At 46.6% G+C, this 22,879-nt stretch overlaps 2 protein-coding genes across 2 annotated transcripts; one reads left to right on the top strand and one right to left on the bottom strand.

Moving 5' to 3' along the window:
• Positions 1–2,326: 2,326 nt before the first annotated feature.
• LOC121339655 (heat shock factor protein 5-like) lies at positions 2,327–7,767 on the bottom strand. Its single transcript, XM_041411634.1, has 4 exons — positions 7,257–7,767; positions 5,109–5,275; positions 3,979–4,099; positions 2,327–2,901 (listed from the first exon to the last, which is right to left on the bottom strand). Exons 1-4 carry the CDS (start codon positions 7,765–7,767, stop codon positions 2,831–2,833), a joined length of 870 nt encoding a protein of 289 aa, XP_041267568.1. The 3' UTR covers positions 2,327–2,830.
• On the top strand, positions 7,766–20,122 carry LOC121339657 (E3 ubiquitin-protein ligase BRE1A-like). Its single transcript, XM_041411636.1, is given in 10 exon segments — positions 7,766–7,947; positions 12,193–12,311; positions 13,136–13,320; positions 13,463–13,537; positions 13,846–13,981; positions 14,826–15,112; positions 16,413–16,562; positions 17,486–17,566; positions 17,568–17,710; positions 19,884–20,122. Coding segments are annotated over 10 exon segments (1,560 nt in total). The 3' UTR covers positions 20,086–20,122.
• Positions 20,123–22,879: the final 2,757 nt, after the last annotated feature.

Below are 22,879 nucleotides of genomic sequence, written 5' to 3'. Positions count from 1 at the left end.
GAACAAACCCAGCTGCACCAACGCCCAAATTTCACTGCAAAATCACAATTTTCATCTTCCTCTATTCAAGCCTTGAAGAACACAAACTTTACTCCAGTGAGCTGGAGGCACAGCGTCCTCCAAGATCATTCTTGGGTAGGACAATATTCCAGGGAAGACTGGCAAACCCAGAGTTTACTGGTGCTTAGGAAGCTTTGCAAAACCTTCCCACCTGCGGTGCTCTTGCACCCTCCTGAGCTCCTGGAGCCCTCACTCACCTCAGGCACAGTTTGGACAGAAGGGGATGGTTACATTTGTGAGCTGGGCACAGGAGGAGGGAAGACCTTGCAAACACTGTCATGAGGGCAGGGCTGTTTCCATTGATGGTGCCAAATGGTAGTGCACAATCTTTGATTTCATGTGAGGTGCTGAAGGGCAAACATTCTCAGTGATGAGGAGAGAGTGTCTCCATTCACACAGCTAGGCAAGTGAAGGGGAAAGTGCAATCTGTATTTCACAGGAGGTGTTCAGTTTTTAACAAAGTACTTTTGCAGAAAATGTGCCTAGACAGTGGTGATTGAGAGGATTTGATCAGACTCACAGAACATCCCCATGTCTGCTTTGCCAGATTTTCTCTCTTTTTCATTGTGAATGATTTCTCCTGCCAGGGTGCCTCCTGCTTGGAGTTCTGCTCTCAGTGGAGTCCCGGAGTTTTCTCAGCAGGCCTTTGCAGCGAGTTCTGAGCCAATGTGTGGCTCTGCTGCCATCCCAAATCTGCGCTTCCCGTGCCCAGCCTGAGTGCAGGTGTGGCATGTGCTGGGCATGGCCGGAGATTTCCATGGCCCAAATCCTGCAGCATTTCCATCTGCTCACGGCTTTGGGCAGCACAAATCACAAAACACCCATCGCGGCTGACAAATGGCATTTCTTGCAGATTGCTACAGCCGCACTGCTGATTGACAAATACATGAGAATCAATTTCAGCTGAAAAATGTCATTTATTACAAATTGCTACACCTGTGCTGACAATATAGAACTATACAAACCTCAATTTAGGTTAAAAACAGGAATGTATTAGGTTATTGCAACCAGTCTGTGTAAAAATATACAAATACCAACTTCAGTTAACAAAACTTAATTTATTGCCAACCTCTACTATACGCAGCTCACTATACACAAAGATCAATTAGGCATTTAACAACTTAATTTATTACATATTACTGCAAGGGTACAGCCCATATAGAAATACAAAAACATGCATTCCCTCTCTAAATAGCCCTACACTAAGAATTCAGTAGATAGACTTATACAACAATACCCTCCATACATCTTTAAATAGAGTTAAATAGATACGTATATGCACATATATAAATATATATAGAAGTATAACCATCTACATATATATATCAGTAGATATATAAACCAAACCTATCTATAACTATACAAATATCACTGTGTCAAGCAAAATATCCATCCAACTGCATAAATCCAAACACAGAGCTATACATCTGGACACATGTAAATAATCCCTGTCTATGTGCAAGTCCGTGCATCTGTAAACAAAATTCTAAGCAGAGGGATCCCAGCTGCTCCATCTTCAAAGCCTCTCCCTCGGTCTCCTCCTCCCAGGCAGAGCAGCTATCCTGGACAGGGACAGCAGATGGGACATCTGGGAAAAAGCAAGGGTACAGCCCATATAGAAATACAAAAACATGCATTCCCTCTCTAAATAGCCCTACACTAAGAATTCAGTAGATAGACTTATACAACAATACCCTCCATACATCTTTAAATAGAGTTAAATAGATACGTATATGCACATATATGAATACATATGGAAGTACAACCATCTACAGATGTAAATACAGATTAAACACCACATACTACATCCAATATACATATATATATCAGTAGATATATAAACCAAACCTATCTATAACTATACAAATATCACTGTGTCAAGCAAAATATCCGTCCAACTGCATAAATCCAAACACAGAGCTATACATCTGGACACATGTAAATAATCCCTGTCTATGTGCAAGTCCGTGCATCTGTAAACAAAATTCTAAGCAGAGGGATCCCAGCTGCTCCATCTTCAAAGCCTCTCCCTCGGTCTCCTCCTCCCAGGCAGAGCAGCTATCCTGGACAGGGACAGCATGTGGGAAGCAAAGGGAACAATGAGTCAGTATATGGGGACGTTTCTCTTGCCAGCAGCTGCACTTCCATCGGGGAAGAGGAAATGTCAGAGCCCCCCCAGGAGGGTTAGAAAGAGAAAGCAGCCGAGCGGGCCAGGCTGTGCTGAGCGCAGCCGCAGCGGGACCGTCCCGCAGCCCCGGCACGGCAGCTCCCACCGCTCCAGGGACACCCGGGGCTGGAACTGCTGCTCCGCCCGGCCTGGCCGCCAGCTCGGACCCAGCAAAGGGAGAGGGGACACAGGGGACACAGGGGAAAAAGCAAGAGGTGAAAATGGCAGCCAAGGGGCAAAGAGGTAAAAATGCAGCCTAGGCCTACACAGCTCAATGTATACATCTAAACTTCCACATACCTCTAACTAAACAGCTATGCAGACTTACACATATATAAAAATAAAAATAAAAGTATAAATGTAAATGTAAATATAAATATAAATATAAATATGTTGCTCTATACATATATAAATATAAATCTCAAAATCTATATAAACGTAACTACATATATACAATTCCATCACATCTATAATGATATATCTGGATTTAACTATAGAAACACACCTGTATAAATCTATAAATGTAACTATATTGATATATAAATAGAACTATAGAAATCTATGAATCTATGTATAAATGGAGGGATTCCACCTGCCCGATGGTCACAGGCTCTCCCTCTGATCCTTCTTCTCACGCAGGGCAGCCCTCCTGGCAAGGTAGATCAGGTGGATATCTGGAAAGCAAAGGGAACACTGAGTCAATATTGGCCTCTGTGTATTCTTCCTTTTGGAAGTAAGCGTCCTTCTATCAGGGACTGTAAAAGATGGCCTGAAAGGCAGACTCTCACTTGGCGATTTGATGCCTGCTCTTCAAAGAGCCAGGATCCTTCCAAGTGTTCAAAACTTCTGAAGTTTTGAAGTATCCCAATAAACTCAAAGGCCTCGCAGTGCAAAGGGCACCCCCGACAGTCCCAGCTGCCACAAAGAAGTGCAGCCTTGTTCTTTCTCTGTGCTGACAGAGAGACCTCAGTCCTCAGGGAAATGGCTGAAGCTGAGGGGTGCTGGCAGCTGAGCTATGAACCAGCACCGTTCCCTGCCATCTACAGCCGGCCCTCTGCAGGGAGCAACAGCTCCTCCACAACAACCACCAGCTCTGGGATGAACAGCTGGGAGGGACAGAGCTCCCTGCCAGGCCTGCAGGCTGCACCAGCTTTGCTCAAGAATGCAGATGCAAAGTGCTCTATCTCTCCTGTAATTCTCACTAATTTGGGGTAATTTCAGTTTTTCCTTGAGCTACTGGATTTGTGACTAATGACTTATTTGGCCTCAGAACTTCTGCTGCTTTTATTTTTAATGTATCTCACTACACCTACCAGCAGACTGGTACAACATTGATTTAATGCTTGGAGACAAAAGGCTCAGACTTCTACACTGACTTTTTGCTGGGGTTTTTTCCTCTCTCGCTTCAAGAGTCACTCAGTGTTGCCTCCAGAGCACTGTCATCCTGCAGCAAATTTATCCATGGACATCAGCACAAAACTGGGACACCCAGCTTGGTGACACAACTCCCACAAGGTCAGCTTTATTCCCTGTTCTCTTGCCACAGCAGAGGACTCAGTGTCAGAGCCTCTGGAGAAGGGTGGAGAGCAGGGCTTGGGGAGGTTGTGCCAGTGCAGGATTTGAACTAAAAGCACCAGGAAGCACCAGCCCTGCAGACAGGAGCTCAACTCTGCTCATCTCTCTTGGTGCCAGAGGCAGGATCAGAGCAGCCATCTCACACCTCTCTAAACCAAAGGGGGCTCTGTCCTTACCAAGCTCCTTGGGCTCCTGGGAATTGTTCCTGCAGCTCTCTGTGCCAGGCAAAGCTCCCTCCGCTGCAGCTCTGTCCACAGGCTTGCCTCCTGAAGACTCAGGGGCAACATCAGTATTCCCCTTGAAATAGAAACAGAAAGGGAAAAACCCTTCTCACCAGTTACACAAAACACCTGGTCCAACAACTCCATGGCTCACCCTCTTAATCCCTTGTTCATAACAAGAACTCTGGGTCCCAAAGCCCTTCAAGAGTCACCAAGATTTGACTTCTCAAACACAGACCAAAAGTTGTCAAAGTTGACGGTGTTGAACGTGGGGGTGACACTGAACACATGGAATGGCTGCTAAGGAAGGAGTCCTGCCAGCTCCTGGCACAGGGATGTGCTCCTTCCTCCACAGCCCTGAGCACAGCAGTCTCATCCACGCTGCAGCTTGGCAGGGACTGCATGGGAACACATATCTCTTCCCACAGAGCAGCCCAAGAGCAAGGTGACTGAGCTCTGCAACATGGACAGCAAGACTGGCCAGTTTGCCCAGCTGAGCATTTCCCAGATGGAGACTGGGCTGCAGGCACCAGGTTACTGAGAGGACAAGAAAGCTGCAGCTCCAGCCCAGCCCCACACAAGGCTCTGGGAGCGCCCACACACACGGCAGGGCTCACACAGCAGCAGCAGCTGCAGCCCAGCCCTTGCTTTGCCTTGGCCTTCCCACCCAAAAGAGACACAGCCCACATCTGCTGCTGGAACAGGCACCTCTCGCATGCCCCTCCCTGCACGGGACACTTGGCCTTCAGTGGCAATTCTCCAAATACTCTTCTCTTCCTTCCCATCAAACACAGCCTCTTAGAACCCACAAAGCTTCCACTTCCTCACCACAACTGCCCCTGCACGAGGGATTCTTCCCAGGAAAACAAGCACCCAAACCTGGCCAACACAGGTTCATACCTTTTCATCCTTACTTAGGGGGGAGACTTTTTCATTCCCTCCTCTTTAGGAAATCTTGCTTCATGAAGCAAATCTTTCCCTGTCCATTCACTGAGCTGAACTCAAGAAGCCTTTGCTTCTCAGCCATGCAACAACATTCACAAGCTCTCAGTCCAGCCCCTTTCTTCTCTGTCCAATGCATTTACCTGAGCAGAGGCAGAAAACATCTCCTCCAGTGTCTCAAGCACCATGTCCAGATCCGGCGGTGGCAATTCCTCTTCCCCAGGAGTATTCCACAGCCAGCTGGGGGCTGTCCATGCTGCAAAACCAGCACTGCCAGTTGGAGCACTGGGGGCTGAAGTGCTCGGGGTGGCTGCAAGAATCCAAACACATTGGTCAGGCTCCACAATGTGTCTTTGGGACACAGAGCTCTAGTGCTGCCTTGGATCAAACATCACAGGAAGTACAGAGCAAATTCAGTTCCAGAAATGTATTCAGACTTCCCAGGGGATTTGAAAAGTGAGTTCTTCCTCTTAAATATTTATCCTAATTGACATGTACATAGATTAAAGCATGGATTGTAAAAGGGATATAGACACACACACACATTTTATAATCACAGCCTTTTGCATCTTCCCAGCAGCTTTGGGATTTGGCTGCCTGAGTTTCTCATCACAAGAGACCACAGAAAGTGGATTCACCCAGGAACAGCCCAGATCTTCAGACACACATGCTGAAATCAAACTGAGTTTTTTCTAAAACCAGCCTTGTGGGTGAGGCTGTATTCTGCAGCTCCAACTCTTCTGGGGCACACAGAGCTCATTTCAATGGCACGGCTGGATTTGCAGGGCAGACAGTCTTAAACACCTGCAGTATCCTATCACTGTCCTGGTTTGGCTTCATTCAAAGAAAGAGGGGAGTGCACATAACACTGACCACTTGTCAGGAAATACTTTTCTCTTCTCCCTTGTACCCCTACAGAGAGGCTGTCTGGAAAATGCCCAGAACACCTTCCAAATCTGCAGCAAGGACAGGAAAATCTTTCTGCTTTCAAGAAAGATTTCAAGTTCCCTCTTCCTAGGTGACTTGACACTTTCTACCTGATTCTCCCTTCAGATCTACCCATGATCAAGCACTGCAGGAAAACTCTTTAAAGGGCCATTAACCAGGACCTGCTTGGAAAGCAAGGGTAAAAACTCTTTCCCTACCTGATAGGCTGCAGGCTGGCAAATGCTGCTCTGAAGATGTGCAGCTGCTTCTTTCTGGAGAGGTCGTGGAAGGGCTGTGATGGTCTACAGGAACCAGAGGAACGATGAGCTCAGGGTGGCATTTAAGGTCTATGGGAACCAGTATTAGGTTATTGCAACCAGTCTGTGTAAAAATATACAAATACCAACTTCAGTTAACAAAACTTAATTTATTGCCAACCTCTACTATACGCAGCTCACTATACACAAAGATCAATTAGGCATTTAACAACTTAATTTATTACATATTACTGCAAGGGTACAGCCCATATAGAAATACAAAAACATGCATTCCCTCTCTAAATAGCCCTACACTAAGAATTCAGTAGATAGACTTATACAACAATACCCTCCATACATCTTTAAATAGAGTTAAATAGATACGTATATGCACATATATAAATACATATGGAAGTACAACCATCTACAGATGTAAATACAGATTAAACACCACATACTACATCCAATATACATATATATATCAGTAGATATATAAACCAAACCTATCTATAACTATACAAATATCACTGTGTCAAGCAAAATATCCGTCCAACTGCATAAATCCAAACACAGAGCTATACATCTGGACACATGTAAATAATCCCTGTCTATGTGCAAGTCCGTGCATCTGTAAACAAAATTCTAAGCAGAGGGATCCCAGCTGCTCCATCTTCAAAGCCTCTCCCTTGGTCTCCTCCTCCCAGGCAGAGCAGCTATCCTGGACAGGGACAGCATGTGGGAAGCAAAGGGAACAATGAGTCAGTATATGGGGACGTTTCTCTTGCCAGCAGCTGCACTTCCATCGGGGAAGAGGAAATGTCAGAGCCTCCCCAGGAGGGTTAGAAAGAGAAAGCAGCCGAGCGGGCCAGGCTGTGCTGAGCGCAGCCGCGGCGGGACCGTCCCGCAGCCCCGGCAGCCCGGCAGAGCCGGCACAGCTGCCGGGCCCTGCCGGCACAGCTGCCTTGCCCAAGGACAGCCCCTGTGCCAGCCGGGGCAGCTGCGCTGAGCAGCCCCAGCACGGGCAGGGCCCGCTCCTGCCCCGCCGGGCAGTGCCCACGGCCACAGCCCACGCCACCCTCCGCGCCCGCAGCTTCCACCCCGTCTCACCGGCTCTGGGCGGCTGCCCGGCGGGGAAGGAGGGCACCGCCCGCTCCGTGCGGAGCTGCTGGAAGCGGCTGGGCTGGCGGCTGCGCACCTCCAGCCCCGCTGCCAGCCGCTGCCTGTTGGCCCTGGTCAGGCGCTTGATACGGAGGAGGAGATCGGGGCGGTCGCGGCGAAAGTTGGGATTCCTGAAGTGGAGCCAGGCCCTGGCATCGCCCGGCTCAGCTGAGCCAACCCAGCCGGGCACTTTGTGGAAGCCGTACAGGTTGAGCTGCCGCACGAAGCTACCGAAGTGCGTGGCCTGGAAGGAGTCCGGATTCGGCCCCACCCCCTCACCGCCCCCGTGGGCGTGGCCCGGGCTGAGCAGCTCCCGCTCGAACAGGGAGCGGTCGATGAGCAGCCCCTGGGCCCGGCTATCCCAGCGCACGGAGCGGACGCGGGGGCTGTTCACCAAGCGCCACAGCTTGGCGGGGAAGGCGCTGGTGCTGAGCCCGGCGGGCAGCGGTAGCTCCGCCATGGCTCCGATCGCCGCCTGTGGCCACAACGCCCGCAGCGCAACGGCCGCGGCTGCGCCGGCGGCGCGCGGCCTGAGGGGGGCGCTGCGCTCGCGCAGCAGAGCGCGGCAGAGCCGGGGCTGCGGGCACAGCGCGGGCGGGGCGGCTCCCGGGGCTGGCCCGGCTCCGCACGGCAGGGCGAGGTGAAGACCCCCTCTTTCTTTGGCTGCAATCATCCTTCTGCCTTTGCTTTGCAGCACAACCCCTAACCAGCAAGGCAAGCGCAGGAACTTTCAGAAAGTCGAAACTGACGAATCCCATCAGAAAGTCTTGCTCTTTGTTCAGTGAAAGCAAAATCACTCTTTGTTCTGCATAGCCCATAGTCAGGAAAAAGGTCTTAGTCTAAATAGCTTCCTTATTTTGTTTGGGGTTGCAAAAAGCTCCTCACTTCCAAGCAGACAGGTCAAATGGGAGAAGGGGAAATGATGAAGAGACTTGAAGACATTCTTTTGGACACCCTCCAGCCCCTCAGTGTCCTTCCTGAATTGTGGGGCCCAGAACTGGACACAGCACTCGAGGCGTGGTCTCCCCAGTGCTGGACGCAGGGCGCCAATCACTGCCCTGGCCCTGCAGCCACACCATGCCTGGCACAGAACGTGTTGTCCATATTCACCATCTCCGACACACCCTCCGACGGGTTCCGTCTGGCCGGGACACGGCTCCATCAGGGGGCGGCAGGGAGGCGGCTGCTCTGCTGGGGCCGCGTGTGGGCAGGGGCGGCTTTGCCCGTGCCGCCATCTTTGGTGTGAGTGCCGGCACCAGCATCGGGTGAGGGCAAGGCAGCGCTCCCCTGACGGGTGGGGGCAAAAGGGCGGCTGGACAGGGTGATGGTGGGTCTGTGGGGCAGCCTGGGGCCAGGGAGAGCCGGGAGATGGCCATGTGGAGGATGCAGGGATCACTGGGGGCTGGAGGCAGCGCACACCTGCAGAAGGAGGGACAGGCCCGTGGCGTGTACAGCTGGTGCTGTGGGAAGATGGCAGGGACAGGAGCAGGACTCCTGCGGGATGTGGGAGAGTGGAGGAGGTGTGGGAGCGGCTGGTGCGTGTGGGAAACTGAATCACAGAATCGGTCGGGTTGAGATCACCCTGTGCAGCCCCCCTGCCAAGGCAGAGTCACCTGGAGCAGGTGACAGATGAACACATCCACGTGGGTTTGGGATGTCTGCAGAGGAGGAAACTCCACACTTTCCTGGTGTCAGGAAAATCCACAAACACTAGGGTTTATGTTCAAAAAGGAGACAAAGGAGTCCATCACCTTTATTCGAATAAAGGGAGAGAGTCCACCGGGGCACACGCCCACAGGGTTTTCTCTCTCAGGGTTTTGGAGGGTGCAGCCTCCTTTCATCCTAAACTCCTGGCCGTATGTTGCCCTCTGCCTTTCCCCTTTGGCTGAGATACAGCCTTCCCGAACCGCCTACCCCATATCCCCCCTTGAAACTCCTGTTCTACCCCAAAGTTCCGAAGTTCAGTCTTGTTTCTCAGGAGCCAAACTGTCTGAGCTCTGCAGCAAACCTGCTGCCCAAAGTCAGAGACACTAACGTCATTTCAAAGACGATAACACCCATTCAGTTATGTCTTTGTAAAGACATTAGCGCACATCCTTCCTCTCAGTTCCTCCTCTTCTTATTTCTCAATTTGTCTTTACAAAGCCTAGTTATTATGAACCCTTTTTCGCAACATGGAGCATTTGAAACACCCCCTGCCGACATTTCCATGTCTGATCACTGCACCAGGTGTGGCAAGTAAATACAGAGAAAAAAGAAGAAAATAACAGTTCATATTAACCCATTAATCAGTAGAAGTCTTTGTCCATGGCTACTGATAGCTGAGGTCTTCAATCATTTTCTTCCAGCTGAGAAGTCCAAATCTCCAGGGCTTTCGAGACCTTGTTTCAAGTGTGATAGGTCCATCCGTGTTCAGCTCTCCTGGCTGCTCTCTCTGCAGTCCTGATTGGGTGTTATGAACAGCAAAGTTCAAAGGCAGTGTCTGTGCTAACTGGGCTTCCTGTCGAAGAGATTTCACAAGACACAGTATCCTGGCCACATACTGGTTTAAATATACATCTCCTCTCTGCTACCTTGGAAATGAACAAGGTAAGAATCCCAAACAATTCAACAGGGAATAACTAAGTATTCCCTCCGCTTTGGCTCTTATTCTTGCCGAGGCTAATGACAAAAGCTGTACCCATGGCATCTTAGTTTCTGTCACCAGCTTCAAAGGGTGTTTATTGCTCCATTCATCCTTTCTATTTGAGCTGAATTCTCAAGGTGCCTGGGGGTATGAAGGTCCCACGAAATCTTAAAGCAGCCATAATCCCTTGAAGGATCCCCCTGTAAAACAAGCTCCCCCATCCAAGTCCACTGCCTTCACAATCTCATATTCAGAAACCATTTGTTAACTGATTGTTATGAATAATTTATGTAGTTATTGGCTTTTGCTGTTATTGGCTTTAGTAAATTATTTTGATGTAGTGCAGGTTGTAATTGCTCTTAAACTGCTTTTGATACAGTATAATTTTTCAGCCTTTTATGGTTAATACCCTAATCCCAGATTAGGGTGTAGATTGTATATCTTCGTGTGATATATATTATAGTTCAGGATTTCACAAAATATTAAAATAGAGGCTATGCAATGTGTATTATAACATTAACTTTTGCAGAAGTAATTGTAGCTGTGAAATAATAACTAATGCCTGTATTTTTGTAACTAACTGACAAGTAGTGAAATAGCTAATGTTGATTGGAAGTACTTGTGAAAATGGCTAGAATTCTGTATGACAACTTTGAAAAGAGCCAGGCAAGTAACACTGAAAGAGAGGAGGAATCTACCAGTGACCCTTTGGCTGTCAATAACTCTAACCACAGACCAGGGGGCCTCGTGAGGAAATAAAATACAAGACTCTGAAAATCACATATGCATTGTGGCATGTACTCTAAGAAGATGAGGTCAGGGATTGAACAAAGATAAAGAATTCCTGGAACATGTAAACGCAAAGGAATGTTTGAATACATGTAATTGTCATAAATATGCATGTGACTAATGCAATGAAAAAGTATATAAGAATAGTTGTTACAGTTAACCGTGTGCAACTGGCTATGCACCCAGTGCTGTTACTTTTGCTTTATCCCTTATTATACCTTTAAAATTTTGAAGAGTGAGCCTTGTTTCTCACACTGATCAAATAGTTGCTGAAGCTGTTAGAAACTCCTCTGGCCTCCCTGCCAGCCAGCATACCTCTTCCAGAGGATAGCCAAGCCCTCTTGTCCAGGACATCACAGTAAAATACACCCAACACCCCAGGTAAGGACATAGGGCCCAAGATCATTTCCCTGCCTTGCAATCTCCTTTGTTGTCTGGCTGTTAACTTTAGCTGGGCACCCCTTATTAGCTTGTTTTGCTAAAACAAGGCAGTTCAACATCTTGATGAACGTCTCTGCCAGTCCTTGGAAGTCCCAGTGACTCACATGGAGCCCTCCCAACACCTGCAGGGTCAAAGCTCCTAGCATCTGCAGTTTACTGTCCTTTGTTAACCAGTTCTCTCTTTCCTGTACGCCACTACCTTTAATTATCTCCAATTCCTCTGGTGGAAAAGACAGCCGCAGCACCTTTAGGCAAATTCACCACCTCCAACAAGTGAGTAACTGAGGACTCCAGAGGGAACGTTTTTCCCTGCAGGTTAACAAACCTCACTCCTCCCAGCTTTCCAAACACTGTAAAACCCATGTGCATACCTGAAATCTGTAAATATTCTACTACCAAGCTAACTTGAGTTTAGAATTTCAGGTACAGTCAGTGCTGCTGCTAAGAGACGGAAAATGGTTCAGTGAAAGTTGTCTTTTTTAATTTGAGGTGTAATTTAATGTTTCTGTTAAAAGATACCTCACAGGATCCCCATATGTGCTGTTTCAGTAACTCACTTAGAAATAATCTCTACGCTATTTTGCATACAACAAAGGGCAATGCCAAGCTGAGATGCTTGTGAAATGCTGAGATTTGGCAAAGGAATGCACCAGCTTCATCTTCAAATGGCAATAGCCTTGTTGCTTTCAGTAGAACTGCTCAATTAAAGCAGATAAGAACTGGAAGGTTCAGTTTCTAACCCCTGGTTTGACTGTAAGTGCTAGTAAGGGCTTAAATGGAGCAAGTTGGGTTTTACTGATATTGTCTGCACTTCATTTACTTCTAGTTTCTTCAGTTTGGCCCAGCAAAGGATTTTTTATAATATCATGACTACAAATTTCAGCTGTGGACAATGCTTGGCAGAGAATTTTTTTTGTGATTGTAAAGAGCAGTGATATGCTACCTTCTAGAACACACTTACTTTTTTTCATCTCTTCATGTGCCCAGGGGAAGGACTGGAGCCAGCATTCTCCTTCCTGGCCACTCTAGCCAGCAGCTCCTGCAGGAGCGTGTGGAGTCCTCCCACCGTGCTGTTGCCCAGATTGTGACAATGTATGACAAGCTACAGGAGAAGGTGGATGTGGTGTCTCACAAGCTGAACAGTGGAGGTATGACCAAGGTGGCAGGTATTCAGGAACGCTTATCTGCCCTCACCTTAGACCTGATCCTGCACTGTAAACATTAAGGTCTAGTCCTTCTCATGTGCATTTATTTTCCAAAATGAATTTGTTTGGCTTTCCAAACTCTTGTTATCAAAACCTCTTCTAAAGGACCACGTGCCAGAAGTGCATCGTATCTACCTCTGTATTTGAATGCTGAGGGCTCTGCCCAGCATGTTGGGCTAAGAAGCAGCTTGTTTCTGCTAGTACTGTGTTTGTGTGCCTGAGAAGTCAGAGAACAGTTGAACCTTCTTAGCCAGCTGTCCTCAGCCACCACATAAAAGGTTTCACGCTTACAAGTAAAGAAGTGAAATCAGCATTATGAACTGATGGTGGACTCCTTCTCCTTTGTGGTTTAGAAGATGGTGTAGGAATAACAAGCTGCTCAGTTTCCACTGAGTTCTGAGCAAAATTGTACCCATCTTGTGGTGTGCTTAGTGTAGCTGTCAGTTTTGAACATAGCAGAGTTCTGCAGAGAAAGCCAAATGACCAGTTTATAAAAATTAATGTAGCAGATTCACTTTAGACTCAGATAACTGCTGAAGAAACATCATTAGCTTAAGATTGGGTTTTTAATCTTTTGAAATAAACCTTTGGGTGAAACTGTTGGGTGAAATATCAGCTCCATGCCACAAAGCTGGGTGACTCTGGACAAGCCATTTTGTCTGTATATGAGTTTTCTACGTAAGAAACACCTGGTGGAATTAGACTCTGTCTCACTTGGTCAAGTTACTTGACTGCTCAGTCTGTGACTGCTCTTACTGCATGAACAGATAGGTTGTTAGCACTCTCAGGAGACACATTAACAGTAGGATTTACAAGCAGTTTATCCCAACAGTTTGAGGAGATGAATGCAGAGCTGGAAGAGAATAAAGAGCTTGCTGGAAATCGCCTTAATGAATTGGAGGAACTACGTCAGGATCTTGAGGAAGTAACAACACAGAATGAAAAGCTCAAGGTGAGACACCTGCAGCTGTGTGAGGATGAAGGTGTTCTGTGGGATGGGCTGCCCTCAGCTTTGCACTGCTGTGTCTGCAGAAAACCTCATTGGCAGTGTCTGTTTTGAGCCTGCTCTTTAGCCGTGTTATGCTTTGCTCCAGGTACAATTCAGCGAGTCTGTCACTCCACTTGCAGCTCAGGGCGTTGGTGACACCGTGTGGCCACCGTTGGAAATTGTAATGGTTTCCTGTCCGTGTCCCGTTCTGATCTTTGAATCCATTTTAACCATGTCTGGTTAAAACTGTTTTCACCTCTTTACAAGTAGTGATCCCTCCTCCACCTTCCCCACGCCCTGTGCAAGGGGAAACGAGAGAACAGAAACAATCAGGGAACTTGTGTGGGGAGAGATGCTCTTGAAAGAGTCAATGAATTTCTTTCTTTCCCACTGTGGCACTAATTCGGGCTCTTGTGGTACCTGATACTGATGAGGTGAGAGACACTCCAGGTTCAAAGCACCAAGTTCTGTTTCCTTTTTGTTCCGCAGAGGGATGAGGTCAGCCTTCACAAGAAGCTGCGTACTGAGGTGATTCAGCTGGAGGACACCCTGGCACAAGTTCGCAAAGAATATGAGATGTTGAGGATAGAGTTTGAAGAGACACTTGCTGCCAATGAGCAAGCAGGTATGGTGTTGTTCTGCTGTGCCTACAAACACACACCACCTACCCACCAATGCCCATTCGGGGCTACAGTGCGCTAGAACACTTGAGTTGATTCCTTGTTACTGTTAAATACTTGTTCTGGCAGGTCACTTCATCTAAAAAAACAAAGCTCTTCATCTGTTTTACTGGGAGACCAGTTCCATGTTATCTGACTTCTTCTTAGATGCTGCATAGTAGATACAGTTTGCTAACAATTTGGTTTATAGCAGGATATTTTGCATTACTTTCCAAGTGTGTAAGGACAATCTAGATATCAAAGCAGTAATTCTTAAATTTCATCAGAAGAAATAAATTACTTCTGAAGTAGCATTTAAATCAGATTTCTTTTGTAACATGACATGTTTCCCTTAGGATGCTGGGCATAAAAAGAATGTTGAGTGGAAACTTAAGGACTGTGAATTTGCAAGGACTTATGATTGCATATAAAACTGGCATGACTTTTTATCTGCAAGTGTTTTGTGCGCTAGAACACTTGAGTTGATTCCTTGTTACTGTTAAATACTTGTTCTGGCAGGTCACTTCATCTAAAAAAACAAAGCTCTTCATCTGTTTTACTGGGAGACTAGTTCCATGTTATCTGACTTTTTCCTAGATGCTGCATAATAGATACAGTTTGCTACCAATTTGGTTTATGACAGGGTATTTTGTATTACTAAAAATTACTTGTGGGGGAAGGATTAATTTCCAAGTTTGTAAGGACGATTTGGCTCCCAAAGCAGAGGTGGATAGTTTGTAGTTATTAGGATACGTATTTCATCTCCAGCCCACTTCTTGCATTTCAACCCATATGCCTGAACATGTTTTATTTCCGGCCTACACTCAGTTGCTGTTTTATGTTACCAGAATAAAATGAACCACGAGCTACTCCATGTCCATGTGGGGGATGAGAGAATATTGCCAGGCTGTGGTGCTGGCTGTGTAACAGTGTGGCTTTGCTGCTGTGTTCTCTCTGTGGTCTGTCTCCCTTTCTCCAGGAAGGCCCAGGAGAGTCAGAAGGAGATGAAACTGTTGCTGGATATGTACCGCTCTGCCCCCAAAGAGCAGAGAGACAAAGTGCAGCTGATGGCAGCTGAGAAGAAGGCAAAAGCTGAGGTATTCCTAATTTCTCTTCCTCCTTTCTTTTTAATGTGTTACTTGACCTTCTTTTCAGATACTCTGCAGTAGAACTGTGTTGTTTGTCTCCTGAGAACTGAGGATTGTTTGTCTTCTCAGCTTTGTTGCTTAGAGATTGGAGTGGCCTGGAGATAAACAGGGACTAGTTGCTAGTGCAGGCACACACACACAACAATCTGTAGATTCATAAGCACAGACCCATTTGCAGATCCCTTAAGTTCCAGCATGTTCCTCTCTTTAGGACCCCTGTGGTTCCAAGCCCCTCTTGCCTTCTTCACAAGCAGGTCTCACCTATAGGCAGCACTTCCTCTGAGCAGCACACATACTTGGGGTAAAGAGTTAGATTACACGGTATACTTAGGAAAATGTGTAATGAAAAGATACAAGAAAATAGGACAGAACAGGCTGTGATGATCATGGGCAAGGCCAAGCCAGACAAATGTGTACTGACTGCCCATATTTCCCAAGGAACTGGCTCCTTTTATACCCTTCTCTGTCTAACCCCAGTTTGTTCATCCTTGGGTCTCCATTTCCCTGCACATTGCTTCTGGATTTGAGCAGCTCTTAATTGCCACAGCCGTCCCAGTTCAGGAGCCATTCCTGCTTTACAGTGTCATCAGTTACAAAATCCAAGCTGATCTTCCTGGAGGTGGTTCCTGTAGTTTCCTGGAAGTTTATCAGCTATTGTGACTGGAGAGGTTTGCTTCCTCTCTTTGTCTCTGTGTTTGTTTTGTCAGGTTTGTATCTCCGTATATTTTGGTTTGGGTTTTCTCCTTCTCCCACACTCAGATAACGTTGATGGAGTAAACATTTTCACACTCTTATGTGCTCTCATCAGCTAGTGTGACTAACCAAGTTTCATTCTTATCAATGCCTCCCTTACCATTTATCTGCCAAGTTTTTGTCTCTGTATGTTTTATTTTACCTCCTCCTTTTCCTATCTCCTTCTTGTATGGAAGAAGGTCCTTTACCAGATGGCCTTAAAAGAGCAGATGCTCTCTGAGCACATATCTATACATGTGCAATTGCAGGAGACTGATGTTCCTACTCTGATAAAAGATGCTGTGAAATTTTCAAAGGTGTGGAAGTCAAGATCTTGGGCTTACTGCCCATCTCAATGGTACATCTGCCTGTAATACTCTGTCAAAACAACCTGGATTTTTTGGCCATGCTTTGAAGGCAGTTCAGAGTGTTTCACAGAATTTTGGAGAAAACAGACTCTTAACAATGCTCAGGGCATATCCTTGTGTTTAGTGTCATTTCTGGTTGGTTTTTGTAGCTTGAAGAACTGAGGCAGAGGGTGAAAGAATTGGAAGACAAGGAAAAAAAGGAAAGTAAGAAGATGGCTGATGAGGATGCCCTCCGCAAGATCCGAGCAGTGGAGGAACAGATTGAATATTTACAGAAGAAGCTTGCCATGGCTAAGCAGGTGAGAAATTCCTGATGAGTTCTCTTTTGGCTGGGGTAACTGAAGGAGCTGCCCTCAGGTTACATCCAGGAGGAGAGAAGGAATTTATATCTGTATGGGCCAGAGATGGGAGTTTGGTGCTTGTTTACCAAAGGGGAAGAAAACTGAGCAAGCAAAAGAACCACCAACAAAATAACCTCTCCACCCTCAGCTTTGGGATATCACAGGCAGGCCATGGTAGGAAATGTTTAATAACAATTAAACCTTAAATAAACAGTTAAACATGTGGCCTTGGTGAAGCATACAGAGGAGAATTTGCTTTATCAACCATTAGGGGAAGAGATTATAATTTCTTTTTAAAAGTTATTAACTCCTCAGCTCATCTAGTGAATATTTTTCATGCAAGTGGTACATACCTTCTGCTAAAAAAGGCTCAATCCAGTGAGAGAGCAGGACCACCTCAGCAGGGTAGAGGCAAGTCAATGAATTGACATGTACTTTCTTAGAATTTGGATTCTTCTTATTGTAGAACAGAACTGCTCTACCTTGTCAATGCTGAAGTGGCCAAAGTGAGTTTAAGGAGCTTGGCAGCCTGTTAGTTGGAAGCTGCCAAGCTGCCCACATGTAGAATTTTTGGCGTGTTGTATCTGACAGCTGTTCAGCTGCTGGGAATTGGGTGTTGGTTTCTGCCCAGCTCTGGCAATGACTGCGTCAAACCTGATTCTGCCAGAATCATCTTTTCTCTGCACCTTCAAATTCAGAGTATTTCTGCTGTGGTGCAGACTTGTAGGAATACATTTTTCTGCTTGTTTGGATAATGGTGTTCCCTCACACCAAGAATCTTCCTCCATCTTCACTAGGTTTGGTGTCTCTGAATAAAATGTTCAGGCTCACTATCGGGGGTCCAGAGCACAGTTTGGCCAGAGCCTGTGGTTCTTTTGCAGGAGGAAGAGGCCCTGCTGTCGGAAATGGATGTCACAGGCCAAGCCTTTGAAGACATGCAAGAGCAGAACAGATGCATGCTGCATCCGCCTGATGCAGCAGCTGCGGGAGAAGGATGATGCCAACTTCAAGCTGATGTCAGAACGTATCAAGTCCAACCAGATGCATAAGCTGCTGAAAGAGGAAAAGGAGGAGCTAGCAGACCAAGTTTTGACACTGAAAACACGGTAATAGGGGAAAAGGAAAGAGGACAAGAGAGCTGCTGGGGAAGGTGGAGGTGTGGGTTATCTCTTTAGGCAGCTGCACACAAGTGGGGTAGAGAGTTTGCTCTCTCCCCCACTGAAGGAGAGGAGAAAGAACCAGAAGGGACATAGTGAGAAAACAAGTGAGCTGAATAAAGGCAGTTTAACAGCTAAAGCAAATATGTCCATACAAGTGAAACAAGAAATTAATTAATTGGTTACTTCCTGGGGCAGGCAGGAGTTTGGTCATCTCCAGGAAGGCAGGGCTTCATCAGGCCTTATTGTTATTTGATAAACGCTTCAGCTCTGAACATCTTCCCACTGCCTCCTTTCCACCAGCTGTTATTGCTGAGCACAGCATTGTAGGGTGTGGAACACCCCTTGGGCCAGCTGGATCAGCTGTCGTGGCTGTGTGGCATCCCAGCTTCCTGGGCACCCTCAGCCCACCTGCTGGTGGGCAGCATGAGACACAGAAGGTCTTGGTGCTGTGTAAGTACTGCTCAGCAGCAGCTAAAACAGTGCTGTGTTACTGACAGTCTTTTGCTCCAAAATGCAAACACAGTAGCATGTGAGCTGCTCTGAAGAGAATTAGCTGTCCTCACCAGAATCAGTCCAGGATGGAGTGTTCCTCTCACCAGCCTAGGAATGCATCAGGCTTCAAGGGGGCCTGCCATTGTAGGAAACTGAGGCTGCTGTATGAGCATTACAATGTCCTACAGGTTCACTGCTATGGAGAGCAGATGGGTGAGGAAAAGTGGGAAGTCCTTTTCCTGTTGGAACAGTGCTTCTGCCTGTATATTCTACCTATAGCTGTATATACTGGTAACAAGCAGGAGGAGTTGGAAACCGTGGTTCAGTCTGAACTACGTCAGACATGGGCACAGGCTGGGAGAGGAAGTCACTGAGAGCACCATTACGGCATTTAGTTATAAAGTTAGAAGAGAGCTAGAGAAGAGAGAAAGAAGATTGTTAGAAATAGGTATCTTGCAGTTCTGTCTAGTTCAGCTACAGAACTGCCTCTGAACACTTTTAATAGAGAAAATGTGGAAGCTGGAAGGCTGAAAATACGTTAAGAAGGGATTTGGATCATCATTAGTGTTTTTCTAAGTGATGTGCTTTGCAGTGTACCAAGGTTTGGCTCCAGCTCTGAAGACCCACAGAGCATGCATTAATTCCTTCTGTTCCCTCTGTCTCCCTTTCCAAGGTGGATGCCTATATCCTGTGCACAATCCTTCAAGATCTGTATCCTTTGGTGTCCTTCTTGTACACTGAGCTTGCAGAGGGTTTCAATTGAACTGCTTTTGGTGTCCAGTTTCACTTTGATTTTGGCTTCATCAGGTCTTTGCTCTTTCAGATTTTGTCCCCTGATAACTGACAATACTTGTGTCATCACATGATCATGTTGTCTCTTGGATTATAGGGGATGAAACTATGGGTGTGTCATGGATTGACCCTGGCACAGTGCCAGTGCCCCCATGAAAGGTATATTTCCATAATGGTTACTGTGAGATGTGACGCAGAAACAGAACAAAGCAGGCTCCAACTGGGGAATGGAGAGCAAAAAAAAAAACAAACCACACTTTATTAATCTACATAGACACAAAAGGGAAAAAAAGAAAGAAAACACACACAACAGAGCACTGGACATGGAGGGAAGAAGTCATGAGGGCAGATGTTCTCCGGGCGGTGCCACGAGTGACATGAAAACACAAGAGGTTTCAATTGTGTTTCTGGGGAAAGCCTATGGTGCAAGGGGGGACTCCTCTCTCCCTGATGGACTTGAGGGTTGATTATCTGAGGGGTGATGATGGACTGAAAGTTGATTATCTGAGAGATGGTGATGGGGTGGAAATCTACGATGTCATTTCATGCTGTAGAGGAAATGGGGGGAGGAGGAGGAATGTATTTGGAGGGTTTTCATTCTTAGTTCCATGTCTGTACCTTTTTAGATATTGTAATTAATAAAGTTTGTTTCCCTTATTCCTAAGTTGGAGCCTGCTTTGCTCTGTTCCTGATCACATCTCACAGGATCCACTAGAAAAAGTGTATTTTCATGGAAGCACTGGCATTGTGCCAGGGTCAAACCATGACACCTTCTGAGAAATGGAAGTACCTTCATGTTGAGACATCTCTGAGCACAGCTGGGCTGCAGGGCCCCTCACAGCTCTCTGTGTGTGTTGCAGGCCCGCCTGACGTGCCCCTGCTGCAACGTGCGCAAGAAGGACGCGGTGCTCACCAAGTGCTTCCACGTCTTCTGCTTCGAGTGCGTGAAGACGCGCTACGACACCCGGCAGCGCAAGTGCCCCAAGTGCAACGCGGCCTTTGGGGCCAACGACTTCCACAGGATCTACATCGGCTGAGGCTCTCAGAGCCCCTGCTGGTGCAGAGCCAGCCTCCCTCTCAGCTTCTGCTGCCTGAGCTGCAGTGTCTCCTGGGAGGTGCCTTCGGAGTCTCAGAAGAAACACACTTTGGATCTTGCTTCCTTTCTGTCCCTTTAGTCTTGCCCTCAGTTTTTGTGTGTTCTTTGTGCCTGAGAGGAGATTTCCCATCCCTCGCTTTCACACTGCCAAGGTGGGAACATGCAGCTGAAGTGCTGCCTTGGTGGGATGGAAGCTGAGCTGCAGCAGAGATTAGTGAGAGCTTTGTTTGAGGGCTCTGCTAATTAAATCCCATCAAGGAATGGCACTGCTCCTGGCAGGGAAGAGCTTCTCAGTTAACAGGCCCAGTAGAGGCCAAGGAACTGAATCTGTAGACTCAATGGTACCTGTTTGTCTTCCTGAGCACAGACAAGACCCCCTGAGGGCTGGTGCACTAGGAAACATCCTCCCTAGCCCTGAACAAACACAGCTAAATATCCAGAAGAGGAGAAAGGAGAGATCTTGGAGACCCTTAGAAAATAGCATTCCATTGATGAGCCCTGGTTGATGTGCTCACCTTCCCCTAGGCTGAGGCATTGCTGTCATTGTCCTTCTCAGAAAAGGACTTTTAGCGGTTCCTTTGCTACAGCTTTACCACAAAGAATCTTGTACTGCACAAATTCTTACTAAAGCTGTTGTTTGGTTTATTTTTCTGGTTCTCCTGCCTCTGGTACTGTCTGTTCTCCCATCCTTTGTCCAATTATTGGAAACATTTCTCACAAGCTTTAAACTTCTACAGTAGAGACACTTAATTTCTTCCTTCCTCTCCTTTCAAAATATGCTCAGCTATATCAACTTTTGTCCTTTTGGCTGTATCCCCAGTAGCTTATTCCTGACACAACAGGAGGGCCAGGATGTTGCATTATTTCTGCAACCATTTTGTCATGGCTGCTGGGAATATTGGCAGGGATGTTGTGTGGCTTGGAGTCTCAGTGCTCCCTGTGGCTGGAGACTGCATTTGAAGTCGGCTTAAAATCAGAATGGGAAGTTGTTGATTTGTGGCATTTTTTCCTAGGGTGTAGTGTTTTCCCTGTAAACTTACTTTGCATGGAAGGTGCACCTGTCAGAGGTTTGTCTTATGGCGTCACTTCCCTGAAGCATGGAATCTCCTGCCTTCCTCAATCCCCTCCCTGCAGGAAATACCATATGCAAAGTGAAAGTTCATCACAGGCTCTTAAACTATTCATTGTCTTCATTAAGACATTTGGAATATGTGCGTAAAGCCTTGTAAATGTTAAAGAATCCTTACAAGTGAGAAGGAACACGGCATCCTCCCTTTCCAAGGGCTGCCTGGGCTGCTGAGAGTTCCTGCCATGGTGTAGGAGCTTTTAGAAGGGATGAGAGTAGAGCCCACTCCCCTTTCCCTGGAAGTTGCTCCCAGGATTACAAGTTCTGGCAGCAAGTTGGCTAAAGAATGGTGTGGTAAGCTGCTGGTAGATTTTGGGGTACAAATGCTTCTTCATCACAACCAGGACTTGTCTGCACCTTCAAACAGTTTTGCTACAGCATCAAGAGTTCCTTTTACAACTGTGAACAGCAACCTGAACTGAACAGCCCCAGCAGAGCTGCAAAGCCCCTCTGTCCATCCCCAGTCTCTCTTGTATCACCTTTCTACTGAAATGAGCCTTGTGTGCAGTCTGCCCAGGTTGTTGTCCCTCTGCTCCTGGCGGGAAATGGATACTTCAAACAATCTGCATTAGTTTCACAGAGGAGTTTTGGAAACTCCTCCCTTAGCAAGAAAAATGTGTTGGTTTTGTTCTAAAGTAATAGCTTATTTCAAGCTCATTTCTGAAACTGAGTTTCTCTGTGCTTTTAATTAAACCACTAAGAAATGGAATGTATGGAAATAATTAAAATTTACCAGGACTAGTAAGTATTGGGGTAAAAAAGTGAAGAAGTGATGGTATTCTTTATGAAAACAGTCTGTAAATTTAGTGTCTCCAGTCTCCCATGTACCTTCTGTCACAGCAGATCCTCCCCTCTGCCACAGTCTGCAGGCACTGGTGTGCCTGTGCTGCTCCCTTTCCCACAGAAACCCACAGCAATCTCCTGCCCCCAGGGGATCAGGCTAGAGCAGTAGCTGAACAGAAAAATAACATGCCAAAATATGTTGGTGGTGCAGTAATTCAGAGCAATCCCTATTCTGCATTTGACATGGGAGAAGCTCCTCAGACAACCACCAGAAATAACACTTGCTTAACAGTAGTTACTAGGTGGTTGACATTTTTCCATTTATATTTTTACTTTTAAATGAAGTCAGATTTGTTGAAGGATTTGTTGTGCAAAACATTTTTGTTTAAGATATGATTAATATTTTCAGGTTTTTTAAAATATCTGGTTCTGGGCTCATGTGTGTAGAGATAAGGACATAAAAGCCTTGATAAAAGTACTTATAAAATTGGACTAAAATACTTCTTTCCTAGTGTTTTAATGAAAAGAGCAATATTCATCTGTTCTAAACAAGTGATGTTGGAGGTCATAAGATACCAGCTGCTACGCAAAGAAAAAGCTCTTTCTAGAGATCTGATTTTCTAAAGGGGGGAGGGAGGGGAAGGGAAGGCAACAAAAGTAACCTGAGTGGGTAAGGGTCCATCCAGTTTGTCAGGAACGTGGGGACATCCCAGATCTATTAGACCTACCAAGGTGCAGGCCTGTGGATCCCACTTTCCAGTTTTATGTCCTAATTTCTCTTCCACTTGTTACTGTATTGGAAGGAGCAGACACACAAAAGCAGAGA

The sequence above is a fragment of the Onychostruthus taczanowskii genome, unplaced genomic scaffold (genome assembly GCF_017590055.1).
Source record: "Onychostruthus taczanowskii isolate IOZ18803 unplaced genomic scaffold, ASM1759005v1 scaffold364, whole genome shotgun sequence".
NCBI lineage: Eukaryota > Metazoa > Chordata > Aves > Passeriformes > Passeridae > Onychostruthus > Onychostruthus taczanowskii.
The sequence above is the reverse complement of the archived record's forward strand: the minus strand, read 5'-3'. Positions and strand labels throughout refer to the sequence as shown.